The sequence below is a fragment of the Odocoileus virginianus genome, chromosome X (assembly GCF_023699985.2).
Source record: "Odocoileus virginianus isolate 20LAN1187 ecotype Illinois chromosome X, Ovbor_1.2, whole genome shotgun sequence".
Classification (NCBI taxonomy): Eukaryota; Metazoa; Chordata; class Mammalia; order Artiodactyla; family Cervidae; genus Odocoileus; species Odocoileus virginianus.
In genome coordinates, this window is record NC_069708.1 from 47452593 (window position 1) to 47477872 (window position 25280).

Consider the following 25280-nt stretch of genomic DNA (forward strand, 5'->3'; position numbering starts at 1 on the left):
CTCTGTGTTTCCTTCTATTTTTTCACTCAATGTCCTGTCCTAGAGATTGATTTTAAAAATAAAACAATGGCTTACTTCGCTCTGAGACTCAGATGTATAGAACTGACTTGTGGACTCTGGGAGAAGGCGAGGGTGGGATGTTTCAAGAGAACAGCATTGAAACATGTATATTATCTAGGGTGAAACAGATCACCAGCCCAGGTTGGGTGCATGAGACAAGTGCTCGGGCCTGGTGCACTGGGAAGACCCAGAGGGAGCGGGTAGAGAGGGAGGTGGGAGGGGGGACCGGGATGGGGAATACATGTAAATCCATGGCTAATTCATTTCAATGTATGACAAAAACTACTGTAATGATGTAAAGTAATTAGCCTCCAACTAATAAAATAAAAAATAAAAAAAAAACAAAACAATGATTGTAACATTGAGGAAATCTCAAGTCAAATGAAGAACATAATAAAAAAAGATTGTAGCTTGTTCTTGCCCCATAAGACAATATTTTTTCCCTATGATCTGACACCCCACAGTCAGTCCTTTAAGCAAAGTAGGATTTAAATTTAATTTAGGAATAACATCAGAAACAATTTCTTCTCCCTCAGTCCCACTCTTTTCTCTTAACCCTCCTGCTCGCAAATGTCTTCTACCCTAGACCCACACATTAGCTACCACTCAAATTAACTACCTGGTGACGGTCCTTTTCATCAATGAGGTTTGTTGAGAAAAGGCTCCTCAGCTCACTGTGGATTATCCACAGTGTTTTAGAGTTTCTGGCAATGGACACTTGCTCTAACAAATCTTAAAAGTGTTTTTGATGGCCAGAATTGTCAAAGATAAGAGTAGGGTGAAATTTTTTATATATGTTTCCATTGAGAACTTCCATGAACATCTTTTGAGTATTCCACTCATAGGAAAAGCTTAGAAGCACAACAGCATTCTAAAAGGGGTGATGAGACTCTGGCTAATGTCTCTCAAGTGTAAAATGTGGCCTTTCAGATGATGTAGTCACCTTTGCCTTCTACAATGTCAGTATTTCAAAATGGGTAAAGGATATGGATTAGGTAGGAGCTGAATGCAAATGTGTTTTGCAAATAGTGTCTTTTAAGATAATTGCAGATGATGGTTGAATGCTGAAGGTATTAATACAATCAGTATTTAACCTTGTGTAACTCTGCTTCATCAAATCACACCCTGCACATTGATTGCATTAAGCCAGGTCAGTGGTTTCTTACTTAGGAATATCTTATAAGAATCTTAACAGGAAGGCAACAGTAGTTGATCAGCTGCTGTTTATTTACATACTGAACATGTCATCAGTAATACAAAAGACAAGGTCTTTAAGTTGAAAGAACAGTGAGGTTGGCATGAATTTTGCTTAATGGTGCGTAATAAGCAAAGTAGTCTGTGGTGCCAGAAACTGACAGGATGCATTATGTTGAAACAGATATATGTCTTTAATTCAGGGGTATTATGTAAATCTGACAGGAGTTTTTCGCTTTATTTTCCTGTAGTTTAACTTTAATTGCTCCAAGATTAATTCTGATTTTTCCCTTCCTCCAGAGGGTGATGAGACGGGCGTGATGGATAATCTTCTGGAAGCCCTGCAATCAGGGGCGGCATTCCGAGACCGCAGAAAGCGGATTCCAAGGAATCCAGGTAAGAGCCATTCTAGCTCACATGGTATTATAGAATGTAAATGCTCAGAACCAAATACCAAATATTAAAGAAAAAACCTTTTTCATGAAAAAAAAATAATTCTTTGAAACAGTTGATCTCAGTTCACAATTGAAGTCTCGGGAAGCTTCTATATCTACCTGATCACAAGTTTTAACTTTGTAAAAGTGTCTTCAAATAACAGTTGCTGCTGCTAAGTCACTTCAGTCGTGTCCGACTCTGTGCGACCCCAGAGACAGCAGCCCACCAGGCTCCACCATCCCTGGGATTCTCCAGGCAAGAGTACTGGAGTGGGTTGCCATTTCCTTCTCCATGCAGGAAAGTGAAAAGTGAAAGTGAAGTCGCTCAGTCGTGTCCGACTCTTCGCCACACCAAAACAGTAGGCTTTGCAAAAAAAAGTTTAGAAACAAGGATTCCCACTGTGTTTAATACTAAATATTTTTAATTGTTATTTTATGAGCATGTGGTTTGTCTAGAAGATGGTTTAAAATCGTAACTGTAATTAAAGTCATTCCAAGTAATTGGCTTTAAGGATGTCACAGGTAAGGAAACTGAGATAATGCTTCTTTTCAGAGGTCATTTTGGCTTCGCGATCCATTCTCCATGTTACTGAAGAGAGGTGAGGCACTGATGATCCAAGATCCCCTGAAATCTCAAAGTGTTGGAACCCCTTTTTGTGTGTGTTAGATTAGTAACAAATCCATACTATGAAATTGATCTTGCAGGAAGAAAAAACATAAACAAAACAGCCTCCCTCCCTCAAGTGGAACCAGAAAGTTATTCATCTTTCCACTTCATAACCTATGTCTGAAATAAATAAGAACTTCTTGCAAAATAATCCAAGTAGGCTGAGCTATCTACTTCTTTTAAGGAAATTTTTATATTTTTAATTCCTATCTTTCTTGAAGTAGAAAGAGAAATTGTATGTGTTGTTTGTAAAAGTTCTCTTCATGGGCTGTAGAGTGATATGGAGATGTCAATGAAAAAAGGAAAATTAATAGTAAATATGGAAACTCTACTTAATTTAGATTAGTGAGATTTGCCTTGTATAGTCTACAATTCAGAAATATTCTATGTTTGGAATAGAAACGATCATATTTCATTAAAATGGAAATTCAGTTCAGTTCAGTCACTCGGTCGTGTCCGACTCACTGTGACCCCATGGACTGTAGCACGCCAGGCTTCCCTGTCCATCACCAACTCCCAAAGCTTGCTCAAACTTTCTCATGTCGAGAAAGTAATGGCAGACCACTTCAGTATTCTTGCCTTGAGAACCCCATGAACAGTATGAAAAGGCAAAATGGAAATTGGCTCCTCTCAAAACTATTGTACTCCCAACAAAATAATGAAAGACATGAAGCCCAGTGAAGAATGAATGACCAAACTTTGTCCCCTTAGTCCCTGGCACAGGAATATGAGTGCAAAAGGCTGCCAAGTAACAGGAAGTACAGCTGATCTCTCCACCATGCCCCATCTCCCTAACAATGAGAGGATGCCTGGATGACAAATACATATCTCACATGCTCCGAGAGCTACCCCCAGAGAGGCCCCTCTGAGATGATAACCATTTCCTAGCAGGAACCACCATTGGGCTGCAGAAACCATTAACCATGTGGAACATCCTCTAATATGCTGTGGGATGCAGAAATACAAAACCATCTGTCAGCAGGCACCAAAAGAGACCCTAAGAGTCAAAACTATTCATCAACAAGCACCAAAGAAACAGTCTTAGAAAGCAGTGTAAGAGCTCTGTGGGCACCTTTCAAGTACATACAAGCAAATTCATTATCCTAGGGAACTGCACTGCTGTTTGGTTCATGACACCTGAGTTAGGAAACATTGGTGCTTCCTGGTGCCTGCCATCATTCTCCCTCCACTTTAAAAAAAAATAAAATTTATTTGGCTGTGCCGGGCCTTAGGTGCAGCATGCAAAAAAAAAAAAAAAAAAGATCCAGAAAAGCTTTTGGCAATGGTGAAATTCATGGCAGAAGACAATGTAAGTTGTATTTCATCTTTTTCACATTTGAGTGAATCCTGGTGGGTAGATAAGCCTGAAAGTTAGATTTTGTTGAGAGAAGAATGTTTTGGTTGGAGTGTAAGACTACTTTATGTAGATGAAGACATTGCAGATGGCCTACAAAAAGAGTGCAAGACTGAAGGAAAGAAAATTAACATCTTTATTTATATGTCCGTATTTTTTAAGGTAATGCTGTATGGTAGAATGTCAGGAGCACTACTAATCTGTCCTCAATCTTGACCTGTAAAATGCAAATATTCTCCCATGCTACCAGAGGCCCCTTCCACCTTTTAAGGAAAATAAAAACCACTTTTGCTCTTTCTTGAACAATCAGAGCATTTATAGTCAGTGAAAAGCAAACTGAAATAATTTTTCTACCAATGCAGTTTTCTGTTAAGCAGCTTATAAGTAAAAGCACCTTATTCTGTGCCATAAAAGAACTGCCATCTTCTCTCTAGGCTGTTTATTTTTAAAATACATTTGCTAAGGCCCCTGTCTGATTAGTCTCACACCTCATACTGAGACTGTACCAAGAGAGAGATCATTCCATGGTGTTTCTGTGAGTTTAGTACTAAGGGAATGTAGTGTTGTCAACTGCAAAACACTAAGAATATATTCACAAACTGTAGAATTTTTTAGTACTGATTGCGAGTAATCTAAATTAAGACCTCTCTTATTTTGTAGTTGGAGAGCCTCCACAAGCACATAGGGTCAAAAATATCAGCCCTGTTAGCTCTGGCAGCCGTTCCAAGGAGCAGCAGCCAGTGCACATGTCCAGTGGTGAGAAGAAACCAGAAGGCAGACAGTGGCAGTGATTGGTAAAGCATCTTGGATAGCAGTAGAAGTGCTTGACGGACAGGAGAGGGAGGGGAAGGCAGGCACAGAGTTTGCAAGTCTGCCAAAAACTCTTTTGTCTGCTTCCCTCTTTCTTAAAACAACAGAACTGGGGGGCTTTTCCACATTGCCTCCCTGTTTCTGCCTCTCTTAGCTAAGATCCTCTTTTCCTGCTGGCCTCCTTTTGTTTTCACTTTCCTAGGCACCTTATTTTGTTCCTTCCCAAGATCCCATTGACTTTATAGTGTTACACTTTCCCTGTTCAACTCCAGTATCCTTGTTCCTGTTCAAAAACCTCTACTTCACCATGGTGAGATAAAAGCAGAAAAAATAAACTATAAAGAAGACTATTTTCTCCAAGTCAAGTCAAATCAGAGGAAATAGCCAAAAAAATCTGAAATCAAAGTCAACCACAGACAGCAAAGAAGTACTGCTCTGCTTGCCAAACCCCTTATCATTGCTTACAGATGGAAACTTCAACGTGTACAACACATAACCCTACAATTGTGCATCTAATTGCAGTGTTTTCAATTCCATATTTAAAGAAAATGAAGTGGGAGTCTGTATTTTTCATTAGAAAATCAAAATGTTAATAAATGATATGAAGAGTTGCCTAAATTGCAAATCTTCTGCAGTGAGCCGATGTTCCCCTCCCTAAGAAGAACTCACATTAGTTCACTCAGAAAGAGCTCCCAAATATTGCCTCCAAGCCCATTCAGCTGAGTGTACCGTTGCAGTTTAGGGCAACAAAAGCCATTTTAAGGGAGAGGATCACGTTTGTAGTGATTTTAAAAATATTACTGACTGGTATAGCACGGGCCCCAGCCAATCAGAACATGCAAGGGTAAGGAATAGCCTGATGGCTGTCCCAATGCCCACTGGCTGAATATTAATCCAGATTATGGCTGGGCTGGTGTCAATCTCAGAAATTAGGAAATGAACCCCTAAGCATTCATTCATTCATTCAACGTCCTCTGTTTTGTGAAAGGTACTTTGTTAGACATGATGACAAATCCAAAAATAATTAAGATTTCCTTAGTTATAAGACCCTTGTGTCTTATAGAAATGATAAAGATAGAAAGACTACAGGATAAGGCAGACAATAGGGGCATTATACAAGAGATGTTAATAACATACTGTGTGAGTTCTGAGGAGGGAAATATCATGCCATATCAATATGTCAGAAAAAATCATGGAGAAAAAGGCTTTGAAGGATAAGTATGGATTTCAGCAGTAGGAGTTGGAGGTGGAAATAGTGGGCAGTTGAGTTAGATGAAATATCGTTAAGAGTTTAGAAAGTGCAGAGCATTTTGGGAGAGTGGCAAATAGCACAGCTACTAAGAAAATAGGTTATATAAAGTGTAAAAATATGGAGATAATTCTGGAAAAGTAGGTTGTTACTCTATCAGAGAGTGCTTGAATAAGAGACTAAGGTGTATCATTCTTTGCTGCTGCTGCTAAGTCACTTCAGTCGTGTCCGACTCTGTGTGACCACATCCCTGGGATTCTCCAGGCAAGAACACTGGAGTGGGTTGCCATTTCCTTCTCCAGTGCATAAAAGTGAAAAGTGAAAGTGAAGTCGCTCAGTTATGTCCGACTCTTCGCGACCCCGTGGACTGCAGCCTACCAGGCTCCTCCGTCCATGGGATTTTCCAGGCTTTAGGCAATGGGAATATACTGAACGTTTTAGCAGTGGAAGAATATGATCAAAGCTATATATTGATATATTTGATCTATAGGAATGTGGGCGATGACTTAGGATTCTACTGTCATATCCTTAGACAAAAGGAGATAATTTAGGGAAAGAGAAGTAACCAGGAGTCAAGGATAATCCTAGGATTTTGACTTTGAATAGCTGGGAGGACACTTGGGTTATGAGAGAATACTACTGAGATCAGGAAAAGGAATGGTGATAAAAGACAAATTCAGTTTGGGGCAAGTGAAACTGCAAGTGGTAGCAGAGAATTGATATCAAGATGTCCAGAAGTTTCTTGGAAATATGACTGTAGATTTCATCACAAGATGGTTGAGTTAGTGAGATTTCTGATTATATTGACTACTTTGGAAATGGAAGAGATTATTAGAGGGATTATTAAAAATAAATCCAAACCCAGAACTTTGAAAATGTCTCTACTTAGGGTCTAAAAGTAGAAGACTAGCAGAGAAGATCGATCAGGAACACTTGGGTAGGTAGGAGGCCAATCAAAACACTATTGTTCTAAAAGCAAAGGAAGGCAAGAAAGATGGGCTATTTTCAACAATGGCATATGCTACAGTGAAATCAAATAAGATCAAGACCAGTGATTTGCCATTTGGGAGCTTTCTAGTGACATTTTAAGAGCATCTTTTCAATATTGGAATGGAACTGGGAGCCAGAATGGAGGAACTTAGTATACGGTGAGGCTCTAGGGGTAGATAGTATTCATTCAGAATTAAACAATTTTGTTGACTGTCCCCTGGGCATCACATGCTGGGTTAGGTACTGAGGATGTAACATCAAATAGGACATTTGCCTTGACGAGCTCACAGACCATTTGAGAAAACATGCATATAATCCACATGATACAAGTGCAATGCAAGAAACTAACACAGCATTGTAAATCAACTGTACTTCAGGTAAAAACATTTTAATTTAAAAAAAAAACAGTGCAATCTTATATGTGCCATGATGAGATAGGAATCATGTGTTTATGTAGTACGGGACATAGACTAATTCCCCACATCCCCTACCCTCTCGCCTTTATGTTCCCTAAAATATGTTAGTCACTTCCGTCATGGCCTACTCTTTGTGACCACATGGACTGTAGTCTGCCAGACTCCTCTGTCCAAGGAATTCTCCAGACAAGGATACTGGAGTGGGTAGACATTCCCTTCTCCAGGGGATCTTTCTGACCCGGAGATGGAACCTAGGTCTCCTGCATTGCTGGTGGGTTTCTTTACTGTCTAAAATATAGACTACACTTTCTATAAATTTGGAGGGTGAAAGGAACATTTCGGTTTCTATCACCTATGAATTTGGCTAAATGTTTCTGGACTCTCTTTGTTACAGCCTTTGTTAACACTTAAGGTAATAAGTCCCATATATTTATGACCTACTTTGTAAAGAATTGTCCATCAGTATTCTTAACTTTGTCATTATAAGGTCAACGATGTGCTTTGGAGGAAGAAGAAATTCATAAAGAAAATCTTGCAGGAGTAAAAACCACACTTAAAATATATACACAATGCCACATCCTTTTTTTTTCTTCTGAATATCTATAGATACTTCGAACATGCTTATCTTTTAATCAGCCCCACCTCTTCCTTCTCTGCCCACTGTAAGTATAAACAGGTTTCTCAGCAATTGATAGATATCTGAGCTATTTTGGCTATGACTAGATTTTGATATATAGTTCTAAACATTAAAAACACACATACACAAGAAGAGCATTACAGACGTGAAACCAGGAAACAGAATAAATGTAATTTAGTTTTAGAAATGCACAAGGCAACTAAGAAAATTAAATTTGGATAAGCAGAAGAAATGCAGGAGACACATGATCCTAGTTTTATGGATCAGCAAATGAAAGTGAAAAAGTGAAAGTGTTAGTCGCTCAGTCATGTCCAACTCTTTGTGACCCCATGGACTGGAGCCCACCAGGCTCCTCTGTCCATGGAATTCTCCAGGTAAGCCTAAATGAGAAGATATAATTTACCATTTGAGAACAGAGAGGAGACAGGAAACAACAATAGCCAACTGGAAAAATCAAACTCGTAAGTCTTAATATTAGGGAAAATATTTCTGTAACAAAACCAAACCCACATTTCTTAGGCCTCTCTACCTCACAGTAGCCACTGTTCATTTGCTTTCATCTAAAATACCCTGCATTTCCTTGCCTGCTGTTTGCTACGGCAGCTGGCACCCTCCTGCTTTCAGCCAGAGCTTGAGAGCTGTTAGTGGCAAAGTGGGAAGAAATGCCTCTCTCTTCTTTTAGTGTGACACTCCACCCATGTACAGTCTGACACTCCACCAGTGTACCAAGATAATATACTACTTATGCCTCAAGGTCTTATAGACATTTTTAGAAAAACAGCTTTCAGGTATAAGTTACAGTCCTCTTGATCTCCATAGGATTTGGCCCCATGCACCAAGGCCCAAAGACAAACCCATGTAGCATTCAGTATCCTCCTCCCTTTTTTGATGGTCAGAATCTGTTGGGGTTTTCTGTTTGGTTTTGTTTCATTATTTTTACTAGGTCAAGCAGGTCATTCATTCTAAGCTGTTTACTTCTTTCTCCCTCAGGATGAGTTCTTTCCCATGATCTTTCTCAGTCTTTATTTCTAAGTGTCAGCATCTTAGACTAGCTGACTCAACCCCATTTTGTCTGTAGTAAAGTTATTATATATATTATATGTATATATATAATATATATATTATATGTATATATATGCAATTCAAATCTAGTTTAAAAAATTGACATAATGCAAAGAAATGAAAACAGTATTCATCCAACTATTTGTTGATTAAATAGTAGGGGTCAGGCAACAGTGCTTGAACCCTGGAGGGCAAAGATGGAAAAAACATAGGTTTTGCCCTCAAGAACTCAGCGTCTCATGAGGAAAACAGAATATACATAATATAAATGCTATGGTATGAGTATGTAGAAAGTGCTAAAAGAGGAATAAAATGCCTGGAGAACTGAAGAAAGTTTTCATGATAAAAGTGACATTTGAACTGTGTTTTGAAGGATGAATAGTAGTTTATGTGGAAAACACAAGGAATGATGGCAAATGCATGCAATGGAGAATGGAAAGGAGGAGTGACGATGATGAAAAGTTCGTTTCAACAAAGAGCCAACAGAGGTTTTTAAGTAGAGGATTACCTAATTATTTGTGCATACACACACACAAACACACACACACACACGAAAGCAGGAGGGGTTGAGGCTGAAGTTAACCAATTGGAGGGACATCCTCATGTATACAGTTATAGAAACCTTGGGATCCCCCAGGAAGAGTGTGTCCAGTGAGAGGTAAAGGCCCAGAATAGTGTCTTTGGGAATTGCAGTATTTAGGAGGCAACCAGGAGAATCAGCAAAGGACACCAAGGGGACGAAATAATTAGAAAGCGAAGAAGAGAAGCAGCAAAAAGCGATGCCTGGAAGACAGAGGGGAAAGAGAATTTCAGAATGGAGATAGTAAGGTCACATCCTGCAGAAAGTTAAGTAGAATTATGGCTGAAACGAGACCAGTGGGTTTGTCTGCTAGCAGGTAACAGTTGCCCTTTTCCCAAGCAGTTCTAATAGAGCAGTGAGGGCCAAGAGGAAAGATTTAAGGGATTAAAGAATGAAGAATATCTTTTGATCCTTAAGTGCTGGGATTTGAAGGGGAAAAAATGGAGTTAGAGAATGAAAAGATAAATTGTGTCTCTTCTAGAGATCCTGATAGTAAACTAGATACTTTCAAGGGTCTTGAATGGTGTTGCCAATTATATTAATAAATTATTATACCTAATTTTTCCCTCTTAATTCAGTTGTATTTATTGAACATATACTATGTGATGTACTTAAAATACTTTAGATGCTTGGTGCTTTACAGTTAACAGAGCACTTTCTCATCTGTTGTATGTATGTGACTCATAGCTATCTATACAGAGTTCTGTTTGTGTAAGTTAAAATGAATGACATTGTGGCTCATGCAGAGAAGTGGAGGTGGGAGTGGAGGTGGGGAAGGAGACAAAAAGGATCAAATAATCCTTAGGCCAGTCACTCAGTATTCTCAGTAGTGTTAGCTCAGTTACCTCTTGGCAATAACTACAGGGTAAATACTAGAGTCTTGGTGTATTGATCAACATTTCAGTGACAGTTACAAAGATGAGAGCAGGTAAGATAATCTAGGGTAAATGAGTAGAGCAGCCTACAAAGGGTGAACCCTGGAGAAAACAAGCATTTGTAGCACTGGTTCTCAGCCCTGGCTAAACACTGGAATCACTTTGAGGTACTTTTAAAAAAATACCCTGTAAATCCATGGCTAATTCATTTCAATGTATGACAAAACTACTGTAATGATGTAAAGTAATTAGCCTCCAACTAATAAAAATAAATGGAAAAAAAAATAAAATAAAATAAAAAAATACCCATGTCTGGTTCCTCTTTGAAATAATCAAATCCAAATCTATGGAGTCAGAGCCTAAGAAATAGTATATTTTAAAAGTGATATATTGCTATATATAAAATAGATAAATAACAAAGACCTACTGTATGGCACAGGGAACTGTATTCAAGATCTTGTAGTAACCCTTAATAGAAAAGAATCTGAAAAAGAATAGATATATGCATATATGTATAACTGAATCACTTTGCTGTACACCTGAAACTAACACATTAGAAATCAAATATACTTCAATTAAAAAGAAGTTGTTCAGGTGATTTGAATGTGCCACAAAAGTTGAGAACCACCGTTTCATGGGACTAACTCGGAAACCAAAGCACATAAAAAAGGGCATTAAGGGATTGGTTATGGAGGAGTGGGGAGAAAAAAGGAGTGTGGTACTGCTGAAGCTAAAGGCATAGAGCTTTTCAAAGACTAAGTCCTAAATAGCATCAGATGTAGCCGGGAGGGCCAATAAAATAAGGATTGGAAAGGATCCAGTAGATTTAACTATTAATATTAGGACTTCATTGATGACTTTGGCAAAAACAGTTTTAGGAGAGTGTGTTTGGATAGGGGTGAGAGTGAGTCAGATGTCCTTAGTTCTAAAATGCTATTAATTTTTAAAGCCACTTAACTTAGTGTCTTTTTTTCAATCACTTCATGTGAATCTTATGATGAAATGTGTACCTGTATTAGTTACTCAATTTTTGTTTGTTTTTTCTTTTTATTTATGGAAATTAAATTTTACTTTTGGGGCAGACATATACATGTGTTCATTAATAAGCTGTAGGTTTGCATTAGGGAGGGCAGAAACAAGATTGCTATGTAGTCTATCCTTGATTGTTCTTTGACAACTAGAGAACAAATCGAACACAGACCATTTATGCCCTATTTATATGCAAAATTGTCCTAAGCAACCACTGATGATGTTCTCTATAGAAATTTCAATCATTTTTGCTTGTCTGTTCTCCTACACAATATAATCAGCTCTGCTGCAGATTTCTTCATTGGTGATTTCTGCAAGCTAGTAGGAGATAAGGTCAATTTCAGTTGATTTTTATGAGAATATGAATTTAACAGACTTCCTTTAGATATTAGAATATTGGATAAGTTAAGACAAGCAATTATTATGCAGCAGTAAATTCCTCTTGGTAGTTTTAATTCCATGTCAAAAATTCCTGGACCTGCTAATGTTGGTAGCTAACCTCCCACAACCACCTGCTTATTTACAGACCATTCAGTTCAGGAATGAATGTTTGGGACCCTATATGCCAGGTGCATGATATCATTCTAACATGAGAAGGCACTCTGTGCATCTGTAGCTATATTCAATGACAAGGTATTTTTCAGACTGTCATAAGTATCTTAAATTTTCTAAAAACCTAATTGCTTTCAAAATTAAAGGGAAATGATTGTCCTAAATGGTGGTAGTGATGATAGGCTTATTTCTCCCATAGGGACTTGGTAGTATATCGTGGAAATTTTTCCTCAAGGTGATAAGAAATTATAAACGCTGCTTCCTGTCCAGCTGAATTCCATCTGCTGCCCCCATGGCCAAAGGCAGCTAGATTCACCTGGAAATAAGTGTACTCCCTACCCATCTCCCAGTTTTACTGAAACCTTTGGACACACCTCTCCTGTATATTACTCCTATGAGCCTTACTTCTTTCTTTGGGTCCATTAAAATGAGAGGAGTGCAAGGAGAAGGAGGGAAGAGAGCAGTGGTTATCTAAGGCTCTATGATACCGTTTTGAGATTCAAGTTCTTTCATTATTCACTGGTATTTTTTTAATTTGTGAAAGTATGAGCCTGATACCTGGAACTTAATATTGTGCTTCACCTATTCCGGGAAGCCTTTTAAGGTTATGCTCAATGTCAACTTTCTTAAAGATATTGATGATACAAAGTGTTAAAATACAACAAAGCTTATAACTATATTTCGCTATTAGAGGATTGTGATTTATTTTTAGTATTACCTAGCATATAACTAAGTATAGTATATGCTCTTGATAACTGCTTATTGAATACTTTACAAGTATCCAAAAAGAAATTGAATCTACATGAAATCCTTTTCAATATATTGTACCTAAAGGTATCTCTCAAGTTTGAAATTTGGAGGATGAAGGAAATAGAAGTGCCATTATACATCACTATAAATGGAATTCCATTAAATCTGAGTTTATTTTATGGGCAAACTCGAATATCCTATGTGTGTTACCTTCACATGACCTTTTCTACTCAGTAATGCGTAGACTTGACAAGTAAAGAAAAATGCTTAGTTTTTATAAAAAACAAAGTATAACTGGATGCCATTACTCTTATTCTTCCATCCATTGTGCTTGCATTTGACTGCTGCCTCTTCCTCATTCTCAACTCAAATCATGGTTTGTTCTATTACTACTGCTTAGAGGGCAAAATTCCTAAATACTAATAGAGAAATTACAGGGAAAGATTGACAAGAGTCTTTTCAGTTTTACATATCTTCTCATCAGTCTTTGCAAATATATTCTATAAGACAGGGGAAGTGGATGTGAGTTAAAGAATCTCTTTAGAATAATGTTAAATAGGAATTCTTTTTCCAGTTTTCTCACAGATTTACTCAGGAGTACAGATCTTTCTGAAATTTAAGGGGTTTTTATCTAGCATGTAGTAGTCGTCTAAGGATTTGAACTGTTTGTTTCAGAGACTTTCTAGAATCCAGGATCATATTTTCCTTTCCACTTGAGAAGGTTTTAGCTTGAGATTTCTGGGTTTACTGGTCTGTTATATTGTCTTGCATAGATGTACTATACAGCAAGCAAACAGTACTCTCTGGACAATGAACGGGGATTTTTTTTTCATACATTATTCACTACTTTTCATTGATTTCAAAAAGTCAGTGTATATCCTGGATCAAAGAAATGAAAAAACACAAAAACAAGGATATGATTTTCATATTGTTGTTTGGAAAGTTAATACTATTATGCATGAATTTCATCTTTCTTGCAGTCAGAATTCCTCTTAGATTTGTGGCAGCCTTATAGCTATTAATCAAAAGTGTACATGTTTAGTTTCCTAATAAACTGATTGTCTTCAAATATTTGGAGTAAACCTGTGAAGGGAAATTTGTACCAGGAGAATAAATATTATTGCCCTGTGTTTTATTTTAGTTATTTTAGTTTAGTGTTTATTTTAGTTATGTTTGTGACTACATCTCAGTCATCTGTATCAGTACTATTTTATGTGACAGGAATCATGAGAGATAATCGTGCTTTGTGCATATACTTGTAGATTTCATTTTGTCATATCAACAGATAATTGGAATCAAATATAGACTTTAAAAAACTTTTCTAGTATGTAGATTTCATTTTACGGTCCAAACTGAACTCTCATACAAATATAGAGGACATTAAACCAAGTTCAGTCAATAGTTCTAAAAACTCACAACATGAAGGCATCAAGAGGATGACCATCTTTAGTGACGAGGGGTAATGGTCCAAGATAGAAAATAAATTTAGAAATGAAATTTCAACATAACAAGCTTCTAGGAAATTATTGGAGGATATTTTAAATGTTGAATTCAGATTGGGAAGGGCAAATGGGAAGAAAAGTATCAAATTTAGCGATTTAATTTTTTTTTTTCAATTGCCATAAATAGTATCGATCAGTTTGCATGGCTCATTTAGAACTGAAATTTCCTGGCAGAGGAAGATGTAAAACACTGAAAAAAGATCATGGTCAAGTTGAGTGCTGTCCACACAAATTTTTTGCGTTGTAGATTATCCTTATGCTTCCAGCAGTCTTAACTTTTTTCCTACTTACCATGCTTTGCAGTCCTGGGGTCCTTTGTCCTCACTTTGTCCAGCTTTGTCCTCCTGTCTGCTTTCCTCACTTCCCTTCTGCTGCTTCAAAAGAATCCTGTTTTATCCGTTTATCTCCCTCACAACACTGTTTCCTGCCTCCATCGTCCCAATCTGACATATCACACATTAGCCATGGAAAAGAAAAACTCAGGGATGGAAATGGGGAAATAAAATTGTATCAGTATTGTTTGAAGTCTATTTTACTTAAATCTCAGCATTCTGTCTCTTTTAGGAAAACAAAGACCATTGCCAATATTTACTGTTCCAAATAAACCCTCTCTTACTTTGCGCCAAATTGTTTCGGATCTTGGTGGCAGGGAGGGGATCGATCAGTGGAGGACATTTCAAAGGGACAAGAAGACATTCCTAGGTAGACTCTTGAAATTATGATGTCAGTGCTGCTGAAATTTGTAAGTACTCCTGATAGTGAGGAAAGCATCACATAGATGATAAACCTTTTGTATAGCTTCATAAATTATCTCACCAATTAGTATAGACGATTTTGAAATGACTACATGGGTCTTTGTTCTCAAAAAGCATACAGTCTTAAAAAAAGAAAACCCAAAATGCCCTTTCACAAAAATTCCTCAAATCACAATGCACTTTTACAGCTTGACAGATATGAATGTGTTCAGTGAAAAGGAAGAAGTTTGGGATTTCAATGAGTAGTTTGACAGGTTTAGTTTTTGTTTTTGTGGTTTTTTATTTATTTTTTTTTTTTTGGTCTCTGCATTCATTGAAGTAAAATCTTAGGTTTTACTTAAACAAGTCATAATTAAGTTCTACTCCAAGGAGCTTTCTTTATCATTAAGACATGTAAAACAAAAATTTTTAAAGAACACTTTCCTTATAAGCTAATTGATATATTAATTTTTTCTAATGTTTTGAAAACATATACCTCTGTTCATTCACTTTTTTTTTTTAATTGGAGACTAATTCCAGTAAAGGCGAGACTGTATAGTCTGTGTGCTTTATCTGTTTACCTAAACCCAAGTGGGCCCCTTAGAAGGTAACATCTCTTATCAATTGTGATTATTTTCATTAAGTCCTGCAAAAACATTTTTGCTATGAATCATGCATAATTTATCCAACTATTACTTAACTTCCATTCTTGACCATCAAATAAGTTTTGTTACCCTAGTTGATTTGGCTATACAAGTTAAATGTGGCAAATCCATTTCTTTTTAATTGGAAGAGAAGCTCAATTTTGAAGTATTCTTTTTGACTTCTTTTGTGAGCTCTATGACACCTACAGGTCCTGGCATAATTGAAGGTATAAAGAGTAGTGATTGGGTAGAATTCATCACAGAATTTCACTTCCTAACTGTGTATCCAAAGCTGCTTTCGTACCAATTAGCTATGACCTTTTATTCTAGCCTTAGGGTATTAGATTATTAGAGGCACCATTTCTGAAATATTTTGTTTCTAATATTAGTTTAAGCAAATTTCCTTGCAGTGCTGACTGTTTTCCAGGGTAGACCCCCCCCCTGCCCCCCATGTGCTGCTTCTTTCCACTAAGCTGCTGAATCTCTCACAAAGGAATTAAACATAATGTTTCTGGAAACATGAATAGCTTGTGCCCTTTTCTGAGTGTCCTACTTCAGAAATATTGCAGCTGCAGTGGTATTACATGCCTTCATTTTTGTTTGTTTGTTTCTCTCTGCAAGGAAGTTCCTGCTTTAAGGTAGAGCCAGACTCTTTTATTCTTGAATTGTTCTCCTCTAAGTGATGTGAAGACCTCAGCCATGTTTTTAAAACACACTGTTTCTTTGTCAAATTTATTTCACATCAGTTGACCATGCAGCTTGTAGGAATAATGGAGTCTGGGTAAGAGGGTCTAAACGTGTATGTGCTAAGTTGATTCAGTCGTGTCTGATTCTTTGCAACCCTGTGGACTGTAGTCTGCCAGGCTTCTCTGTCCATGGGATTCTCCATGCCAGAATACTGGAGTGGGTTGCCATGCCCTTCTGCAGGGGAATCTTTCCGACCCAGGGATTGAACCTGCGTCCCTTGTCTCCTGCATCAGCAGACAGGTTCTTTACCACTAGCATCACCTGGGAAGCCCAGCATCTAAATGAACACTGAGAAATCCATCTTTTCTGTGAGAGAAATATCCCAAAGCAAGAGCTCTGTGAATAGTCACAATAACAAAATCTTTAGAGAAAACACACAGTGTGCTGCTTATATATGTGAACATCTCCACAGGCAACAAAATGTCAGAAATGCAACTAAAATGAAAACAAGCCACTGGTACATTTTTCACGGTCCTTTCATAGGACAAGAGTGCTGCTAAATGAAAACATCCTATTTGACTTGCTTTTGGGGCAGAGAATGTGAGGACTTTGCTGAGGGTTGCCTTGTTTATCCCCCTTCCTCCAAAGCATTTCTTTTATGTGATTCTTTCACTTTCTTTTCCCATCCACTTGTTTTGTTTTCAATGTGAATATTATACTATTTATGAAATGGTCACTGCTTTTGATGTTCACTTTCCAGAGCTTTAAGTTTTATTGAGAAAAAGATAATTTTCAAAAAAAAAAAAATAGGTTATCAAACAAATTAGTTCAATCCCATTCAAGTAATAAAAAGAGGCAAACTTGACTTATTCAACTTTGACATCTAATTTGAATCTTTTTGTGCATGCTGTTCTGAAAACTGCTACCACTTGTCAAATTTGAATGGGAGAGAACAAAACAGAGATAGTAGAATATTGCTTCTTTTTCACTAGCTTTAAATTAATTGTGGATTACTCAGAACCATATCTTCATTATTAAAGTGAGAAATTCAATATGTACTCTAAAGTGCTCTACTCATCTAACTCCTTTAATAATGTGAAGATTTTGCATCAGAAGAACAAGAGAATTAATATTTTGTTATGGTGAAAATGTTTTTTCTTTCTTAACTAACAAACTTAAAAATTCTTTTTTCTTCCATTTATGATTCTTGTTAGGTTAATTGAAACAGAATTCATGTGAGTAATTTATATTACTGACTACCTGCCACTTAAACATTCATGGAAGGAAAAATCAAGTTGTGAAATATAAAGAAATAAGCCTGCTTTGAAAAGACTGTATATCATTAATAATTCTAGTAGTTTATATTTTCTTAAATAAAGTAGATTTGAAACATGTAAATACATGAAGTTGGAAATGAATCTTCCTTGTGCTCGCACTGCTTATTATTCATGGTTAGCCCTGGTGCAAGATGGTAATTTAAAAACCTCACAGATTTTTATTGCTATCTGTACCTGTATGTCGGAGAAGGCAATGGCACCCCACTCCAGTACTCTTGCCTGGAAAATCCCGTGGACGGAGGAGCCTGGTGGGCTGCTGTCTGTGGGGTCGCACAGAGTGAGACACGACTGAAGCGACTTAGCAGCAGCAGTAGTACCTGTATGTGTCAACTGCACAAATGATAAAATAATAATGAAAGGACTGATGGCTTAGTATAATAGCTATTGTGCTCTAAATATCTTGTATGCTTTGACATGAAATGCCTCTCTTGCCTTGGTATCTACTTTTCAAAAATCTATTACCCATTCCTGATACTATTTAACTGGGGTTATATATTAGTCCTTTGACAGTACTGCCTACTATTGACAGTATCTTTTAATTTGCTTAATTTCCTGACATTTTCTATGTTAAGTTTTTACTTTGGGGTTTTTAAATGCCAGATTTGTGCTTAAAATAGAAAAGCCCTCCACTAATAAGATTTAGTCATATCACCTAAGTACTACAGAGTCATCCCAGATGTAATAGGGGGAGATAAAGAAGGAATCACAGATAATAAATTTGCCCTGCTTTCTCCAAAAAATTATTACAGCAAGCCTTAAGTCTCAGCTTTATTGATAAATATAAATATGAGTTATGTAAGGAAAGCCTATGCCTATTTATAATAGCAGTCAAATCTGGTTTTAGTCCTTGTGTGAGGCCAAACCACTCCATAAACAGTCCCAAGGCAATTTGAAAACAGGTATTTGTTGTGTAATCTGTTTTTTATTGCATATGCATTTTATTTTATGATTTTTATAATTAAAGTAATAAAACTAAATATTTCCTGACTAACTAGCAGGTAAACAACTTGACACAATATAAATGTGTTTTATCTCATGAAACAACCAATGGTCATTCCAAAGGAAGATTGTTGGGAGATGTGGAAGAAGGTAGGATTTTCAGTTGGTTACCAGGCTTTTAACAAAACAACTCCTATTATAATCCTAGAGAATTTCATCTGCCTAAATCCCCACTCAAATGACAAGTAAGGAGTGAGAGCTGTAGTCCGAAGAACAAAGGATAAGGGGACCAATATCTGAATGAACCCCCCCTCCCCGCCCCCATGGTCCGCTTTAGAAGGACCCATTATGCCGTGGGTTAGAACCTCTCACCATTGCTTGTGAAAATACTGGGCACTGAATGATGCTGTATGTCTTACATTCTACTTACTAAAATTGCTTATACAATTTCAATTGGCTACGGTATTTATCATGTTCTGTCCTCAGCATTATGTAGCACGGTTAAGCCTACAAAGCAGCTGCTGCTTCTTTTTTTTTTAGTGCATCAAGTGATTATTATGTATTGTGCGAATATCAATTCAAGTTTCTTCAGTGCTGTGGCATTTAGATGAAGGGTAGTAAATAAACATTAGGCTTTTAAAAAAAACTTTTATGCTATTCTTCAAATTCTACATTGCCTGGAAATAAATAGTGGCTATTGGACCCTTTTATTTCCATAAAACTTAGATATATTTGTCCATTGGTGAACACTTATAAATCTGTACCTTAATGGAATTTGCACATGGGTATTAAGAGGTAAAAACTCTCAAAGATATTATAGAATTATGTTATATAGCTCAGTTTTTACAATGGTTCAAACCTAAGGAGTATCTGTGTATACTGGGAATTGCAATAGTATGTATACAATTTTTTAACCTACAACACCCTTGAAAAAATAGCTTTAGAAGGATAAGTTTGGTTAGTAGTTTTTAAAGTATGTAGGGTTGGGGAATATGGATTTTAATTATAAAAGCCTCTTTGAAAACCAGGCATGGTAAAACGAGCCATGTTGCATGTGTGTGTATATCTATATATATGTGTGTGTATATATATATATAGCTCCTTTACTGTCCAGTGGGAACTAGGTGCCATTCTAAAATGTTTTCCCTCTCTCCTTGGACTGTTTCATGTCTGAGGCTTTCTCATTTCTCCCCACAGCTTCTGCCCTGATCCGCAACTGCATTGTCTCTTTTCTTCTCTTTCCATCTGGGAGCTCTTATGTCCCACAATTTACTGAAGTGCTTTAACTACAGCCTGTATCTCTTATTAACATATCTCTGTACTGTGCTTTTCTGTGGTAGTATAGAATATTAATGCGATTAGGACAATTCATTAAGATATACTGCCTATTTGAGTGACAGCCTTAAGTCACAGGATAAGCCTCCTTTAAAATGGTTCACTCTTTTTTTTTTTGAAGGAAGGGAAAATTTGTAATTAAAAAAAAAAGTTAAAACCTCTCAGAAAATCTACCATAGCTAATCCACTTCATACCCTCCTCCTCAAAAAAGAAGAGGAAGTTTTGACACATAAACGTAGGGAATCTTCATACTGATAGCACATTTTCCATACTTTAATAAATCAATCCATAAGTTAATCATGAATGATGATACCTTACTTATTTCCTACAGTGACTATGAAGATAAAGTGACTCGCTGGCATAGAAAACAAGCTTGTGATTGTTGTTGATGTTTAGTTACTAAGTTGGGTCCGACTCTTTGCAACCCTATGGACTATGTGGCCCACAGGCTCCTCTCTCCATCAAATTTCCCAGCCAAGAATACTGGAGTGGGTTGCCATTTCCTTGTCCAGTGGATCTTTCTAACTCAGGGCCAGAACCCACGTCCTAACTCAGGGCTAGAACCCACGTCTTCTACTTGGCAAGTGGAGTCTTTACCACTGATCCATCTGGAAAGCCCCAAAGTTATTGTTACCAAAGGGGAAAGGATACCAGAGGGGAGGGATCAATTAGAGGGTTAGAATTAACATTACAAACTACTATATATAAAATAGATAACCAACAGGGACTTACTATGTAGCACAGGGAACTATATTCAGTATCTTGTAATGAATGACCTATAATGGAAAAGAATCTGAAAAAGAGTGTGTGTGTGTATAATATATATATGTGTGTGTGTGTGTATCTGATATATGTCCGAACCACTTTACTGTATACCTGAAACTAACACAACTTTGTAAATCAATTATACTTAATTTTTTAAGTTAGGAAAATATACATTTTTTTAAAAAGATAAAGTGAGATGATAGATGTGACATTTTTTGAAACTTTTAAAGTGTATTTATTTAAAGATTGAACAAAGCTTTAAAGTGTTTAAGGATTATTATCGTTACTATATTAAATTAATACCATTTATGTCAGTGACTTCTCATTACTTTTAGGAAAATTCAAAATTTTGACAGTAGCTGAAAAGATTCTGTATGATCCAACTTGTACTTACATTACCTGCCTCTTCTTGAATAGTTCAAGGCTATGAGGACATGTAACACTCCGCTACAGAACTATTAACATTAAAAAGAGGAACATTGTTTTAGGGGAAGAGATCTTGCAGTATTTATCCCTGAAACTGGGGCTTTTGGTAAAATTTGAATAGTCATTTAATGGTTGAACAAATGTGATATCAGACTGATCATTATTATGAAAATAGGTAAAATATGATTGGTTTCATTTATATCTTCAATTGATTAATGAACAACTGAAATGTAAGTTGGAATTTATGAGGTATTTAATTAATTGCAGTAAATATAGTATATTGAACTTCTAGTTACATTGCTTGTCAGATTTTCAATGTAGGGTAAGTCTGGTATTTTCTAAATGGAATATTTAGAACAAATCTCATCTTAAAGTATCCATCCCTCCATATTCCAGCTTCTAAATAATTATAATGAAATCTAATGTTTCATAGTTATCACTATGATAACTTTACAGAGCAATGGAAATATTGCCTGTGCCCCGTCCTTCACATTTCACCCTTGGGCTTATTTTTTTGTTGTTGCTATATCTATAATATAGAAAGCATTTTATTTTCCTGGCTAAGCTATTCTAGTGCAATAAAATTTTTGAAAGAAAAATTATTTTGGATCAAGGACAAGCAACTCCAGGAGTTAAAATAGTCATTTTTCTCCCCTGATTATCTTTCAAACTAGAAAACAACTTTAAAATATGGCACCAATATTTTGCTTTGATACATTGAAGATTCAAACATTTTACCAATACGTGGACTGCAAAAGTAATATCTCTTTCTAAAAAAAAGAAGCCAATATGTGCAAATATGCATCTAAAATGTACAACATGTTCATACATAATAATACCATTGTAAAGATTTTCATGTTGTTATTCTGATTTAAGTGTTCCTTCCTGGAGACAAATGTATATTTAAGTCTGATGATCAGAAGCAGGGCCATAGCCATCACAGCTCTGTCAGAAGCAAAAACATACGAATAATACTTTAGCTTTCTCTTGCTTTCGTGAAACCTATGGCCAGACACTATCAGTGTCTAGAAGTTGGCTTCAAATGACAAATTCAGCATGTTATAATAAGTGATACTAGGATTTCCTACTGAGGTCATTTAGAATTTGGCCATCTTGAGAAATGACTGTGGGTACATTCTTATTCCCAAATATTTACCTTATTTAAAACTCTTTATTCTCTAGAGGTTCTTGTGGTCTTATTGTATCTGATTTTGATGGTAAATAATATGACTGTGTAAAGGAACCACGCCACATGAAGAAGGATATCACTCATAGAATTACAAGTTGGTCAGGGCCCCCTTGCTAGTATTCTAGAACTCTTACTAAAATAATATGGTTTCGTTTCTTTTTCAAAAAGATAAAGTCTGAAACACTGAAAATGGAATTCTGAAGTATTCTGTCACCCATATAATAAATAATGGCTAGCATATTTACATTCCTAGTACATGATATGTCCTCAATAAAGATCTATGGAATGAATAAGTTATCAAAGTACATGTATTATCTATTTTAATTAATCTATTATATTTGCCATTTGCCTTTCCTGTTTCTTTGACTGAATAATTGTTATCATCATATATTTTCCTCTCTTAAAATGTTTTACATTATGAATGATAAGATATGGTTTTTATAGAAAATTTGGGAATATATAATGTACAAATGAGAAACGCTGGGCTGGAAGAAGCACAAGCTGGAATCAAGATTGCCAGGAGAAATATCAATAACCTCAGATATGCAGATGACACCACCCTTATGGCAGAAAGTGAAGAAGAACTAAAGAGCCTCTTGATGAAAGTGAAAGAGGAGAGTGAAAAAGTTGGCTTAAAGCTCAACATTCAGAAAACTAAGATCATGGCATCTGGTCCTATCACTTCATGACAAATAGATGGGGAAACAGTGGAAACAGTGTCAGACTTTATTTTTTGGGCTCCAAAATCACTGCAGATGGTGATTGCAGCCATGAAATTAAAAGATGCTTACTCCTTGGAATGAAAGTTGTGACCAACCTAGACAGCATATTACAAAGCAGAGACATTACTTTGCCAACAAAGGTCTGTCCAGTCAAAGCTATGGTTTTTCCAGTGGTCATATATGGATGTGAGAGTGGGACTGTGAAGAAAGCTGAGCGCCGAAGAATTGATGCTTTTGAACTGTGTTTTGGAGAAGGCTCTTGAGAGTCCCTTGGACTGCAAGGAGATCCAACCAGTCCATCAGTCCTAGGTGTTCACTGGAAGGACTGTTGCTGAAGCTGAAACTCTAGTACTTTGGCCACCTCATGGGAAGCGTTGACTCATTGGAAAAGACCCTGATGCTGGGAGGGATTGGGGGCAAGAGGAGAAGGGGACAACAGAGGATGAGATGGCTGCATGGCATCACTGACTCGATGGACATGAGTTTGAGTAACTCTGGGAGTTTGTGATGGACATGGAGGCCTGGCGTGCAGCGATACATGGGGTCGCAAAGAGTCGGACACGACTGAGTGACTGAACTGAAATGAACTGAGTGCCCAAATTCAAAAATGCTATCTATGGTCTCCAGACATTAGAAGCAAGCACCATTTGGGTTTAATTCTTTCTATCTTGTATGTGTATGCATTTTTACATTATTCATAGTATACTTTATACATAATTGTGTCTCCTACTTTCTCACTTAAATTTGTAAGCATTTTCATATATTAATGAATCTATGTTTTTCACCTTTTAAATGGTTGTGTATTATAATAGTATATGGATATATGATAATTCAGTCCATGACTTCCTTAAGTTAAACATTGGATTTGTTCCTGTTTTTTGCTGCTACAAATAACACTGTAGCACACATTTTTCTCCATAGAGTCCATATACTTATAAATTAGCACTAGAAGGGGCACCTCTGCACTAGATGGGGCTCAGAAAGTAAATGTAAGGGAGTAATGTGAGCAAGTTCAATTCAGTTCAGTCGCTCACTCCTGTCTGACTCTTTGCGACCCCATGGACTACAGCACACCAAGCCTCCCAGTCCATCACGAACTCCCGGAGTTTATTCAAACTCATGTCCATCAAGTCGGTGATGCCATCCAACCACCACATCCTCTGTCGTCCCCTTGTCCTCCCACCTTAAATCTTTCTCAGCATCAGGGTCTTTTCCAATGAGTCAGTTCTTCACATCAGCTAGCCAAAGTATTGGAGTTTCAGCTTCAACATCAGTCTTTCCGATGAATAATCAGGATTGATTTCCTTTAGGATGGATTAGTTGGATCTCCTTGCAGTCCAAGGGACTCTCAAGAGTCTTCTCCAACAATACAGTTCAAAAGCATCAATTTTTACACACTCAGCTTTCTTTGTAGTCCAACTCTCACATCCATACGTGACTACTGGAAAAACCATAGCTTTCACTGGGCGGACCTTTGTTGGCAAAGTAATGTCTCTGCTTTTTAATATGCTGTCTAGGTTGGTCATAACTTTTCTTCCAAGGAGTAAGGTCTTTTAATTTCGTGGCTGCAGTCGCCATCTGCAGTGATTGTGGAGCCCCCCAAAATAAAGTCTCTCACTGTTTCCACTGTTTACCCATCTATTTGCCATGAAGTGATGGGACCAGATGCCATGATCTGAGTTTCTGAATGTTGAGCTTTAAGCCAACTTTTTCACTCTCCTCTTTCACTTTCATCAAGAAGCTCTTTAGTTCTTCTTCACTTTATGCCATAAGGGTGGTATCATCTGCATGTCTGAGGTTATTGATATTTCTCCTGGCAATCTTGATTCCAGCTTGTGCTTCATCTACCCCGATGTTTCTCATGATGTACTCTGCATATAAGTTAAATAAGCATGGTGACAATATACAGCCTTGACATACTCCTTTTCCTATTTGGAACCAGTCTGTTGTTCCTATTTCCAGTTCTAACTGTTGCTTTCTGACCTGCATACAGATTTCTCAAGAGGCATGTCAGGTGGTCTGGTATTCCCATCTCTTTCAGAATTTTCCACAGTTTGTGGTTATTCACACAGTCAAAGGCTTTGGCATAGTCAATAAAGCAGAAATAGATGTTTTTCTGGAACTCTCTTGCTTTTACGATGATCCAGCAGATATTGGCAATTTGGTCTCTGGTTCCTCTGCCTTTTCTAAAACCAGCTTGAACATCAGGAAGTTCACGGTTCATGTATTGTTAAAGCCTGGCTTAGAGAATTTTGAGCACAACTTTGCTAGCATGTGAGATAAGTGCAATTGTGTGATAGTTTGAACATTCTTTGGAATTGCCTTTCCTTGGGATTGGAA

General features: G+C 37.0%; 1 protein-coding gene across 3 annotated transcripts in view; it reads left to right on the forward strand.

The window, feature by feature from the left end:
* DIAPH2 (diaphanous related formin 2) overlaps window positions 1–25280 on the forward strand; it is a 953573-nt gene that overhangs the window by 779116 nt on the left and 149177 nt on the right. For all 3 annotated transcript variants that reach the window (XM_070461796.1, XM_070461795.1, XM_070461794.1), the window contains one exon: window positions 1555–1650. In XM_070461796.1, the coding sequence (XP_070317897.1) occupies window positions 1555–1650 (96 nt within the window). The remainder of the gene's footprint in view (window positions 1–1554; window positions 1651–25280) is intronic.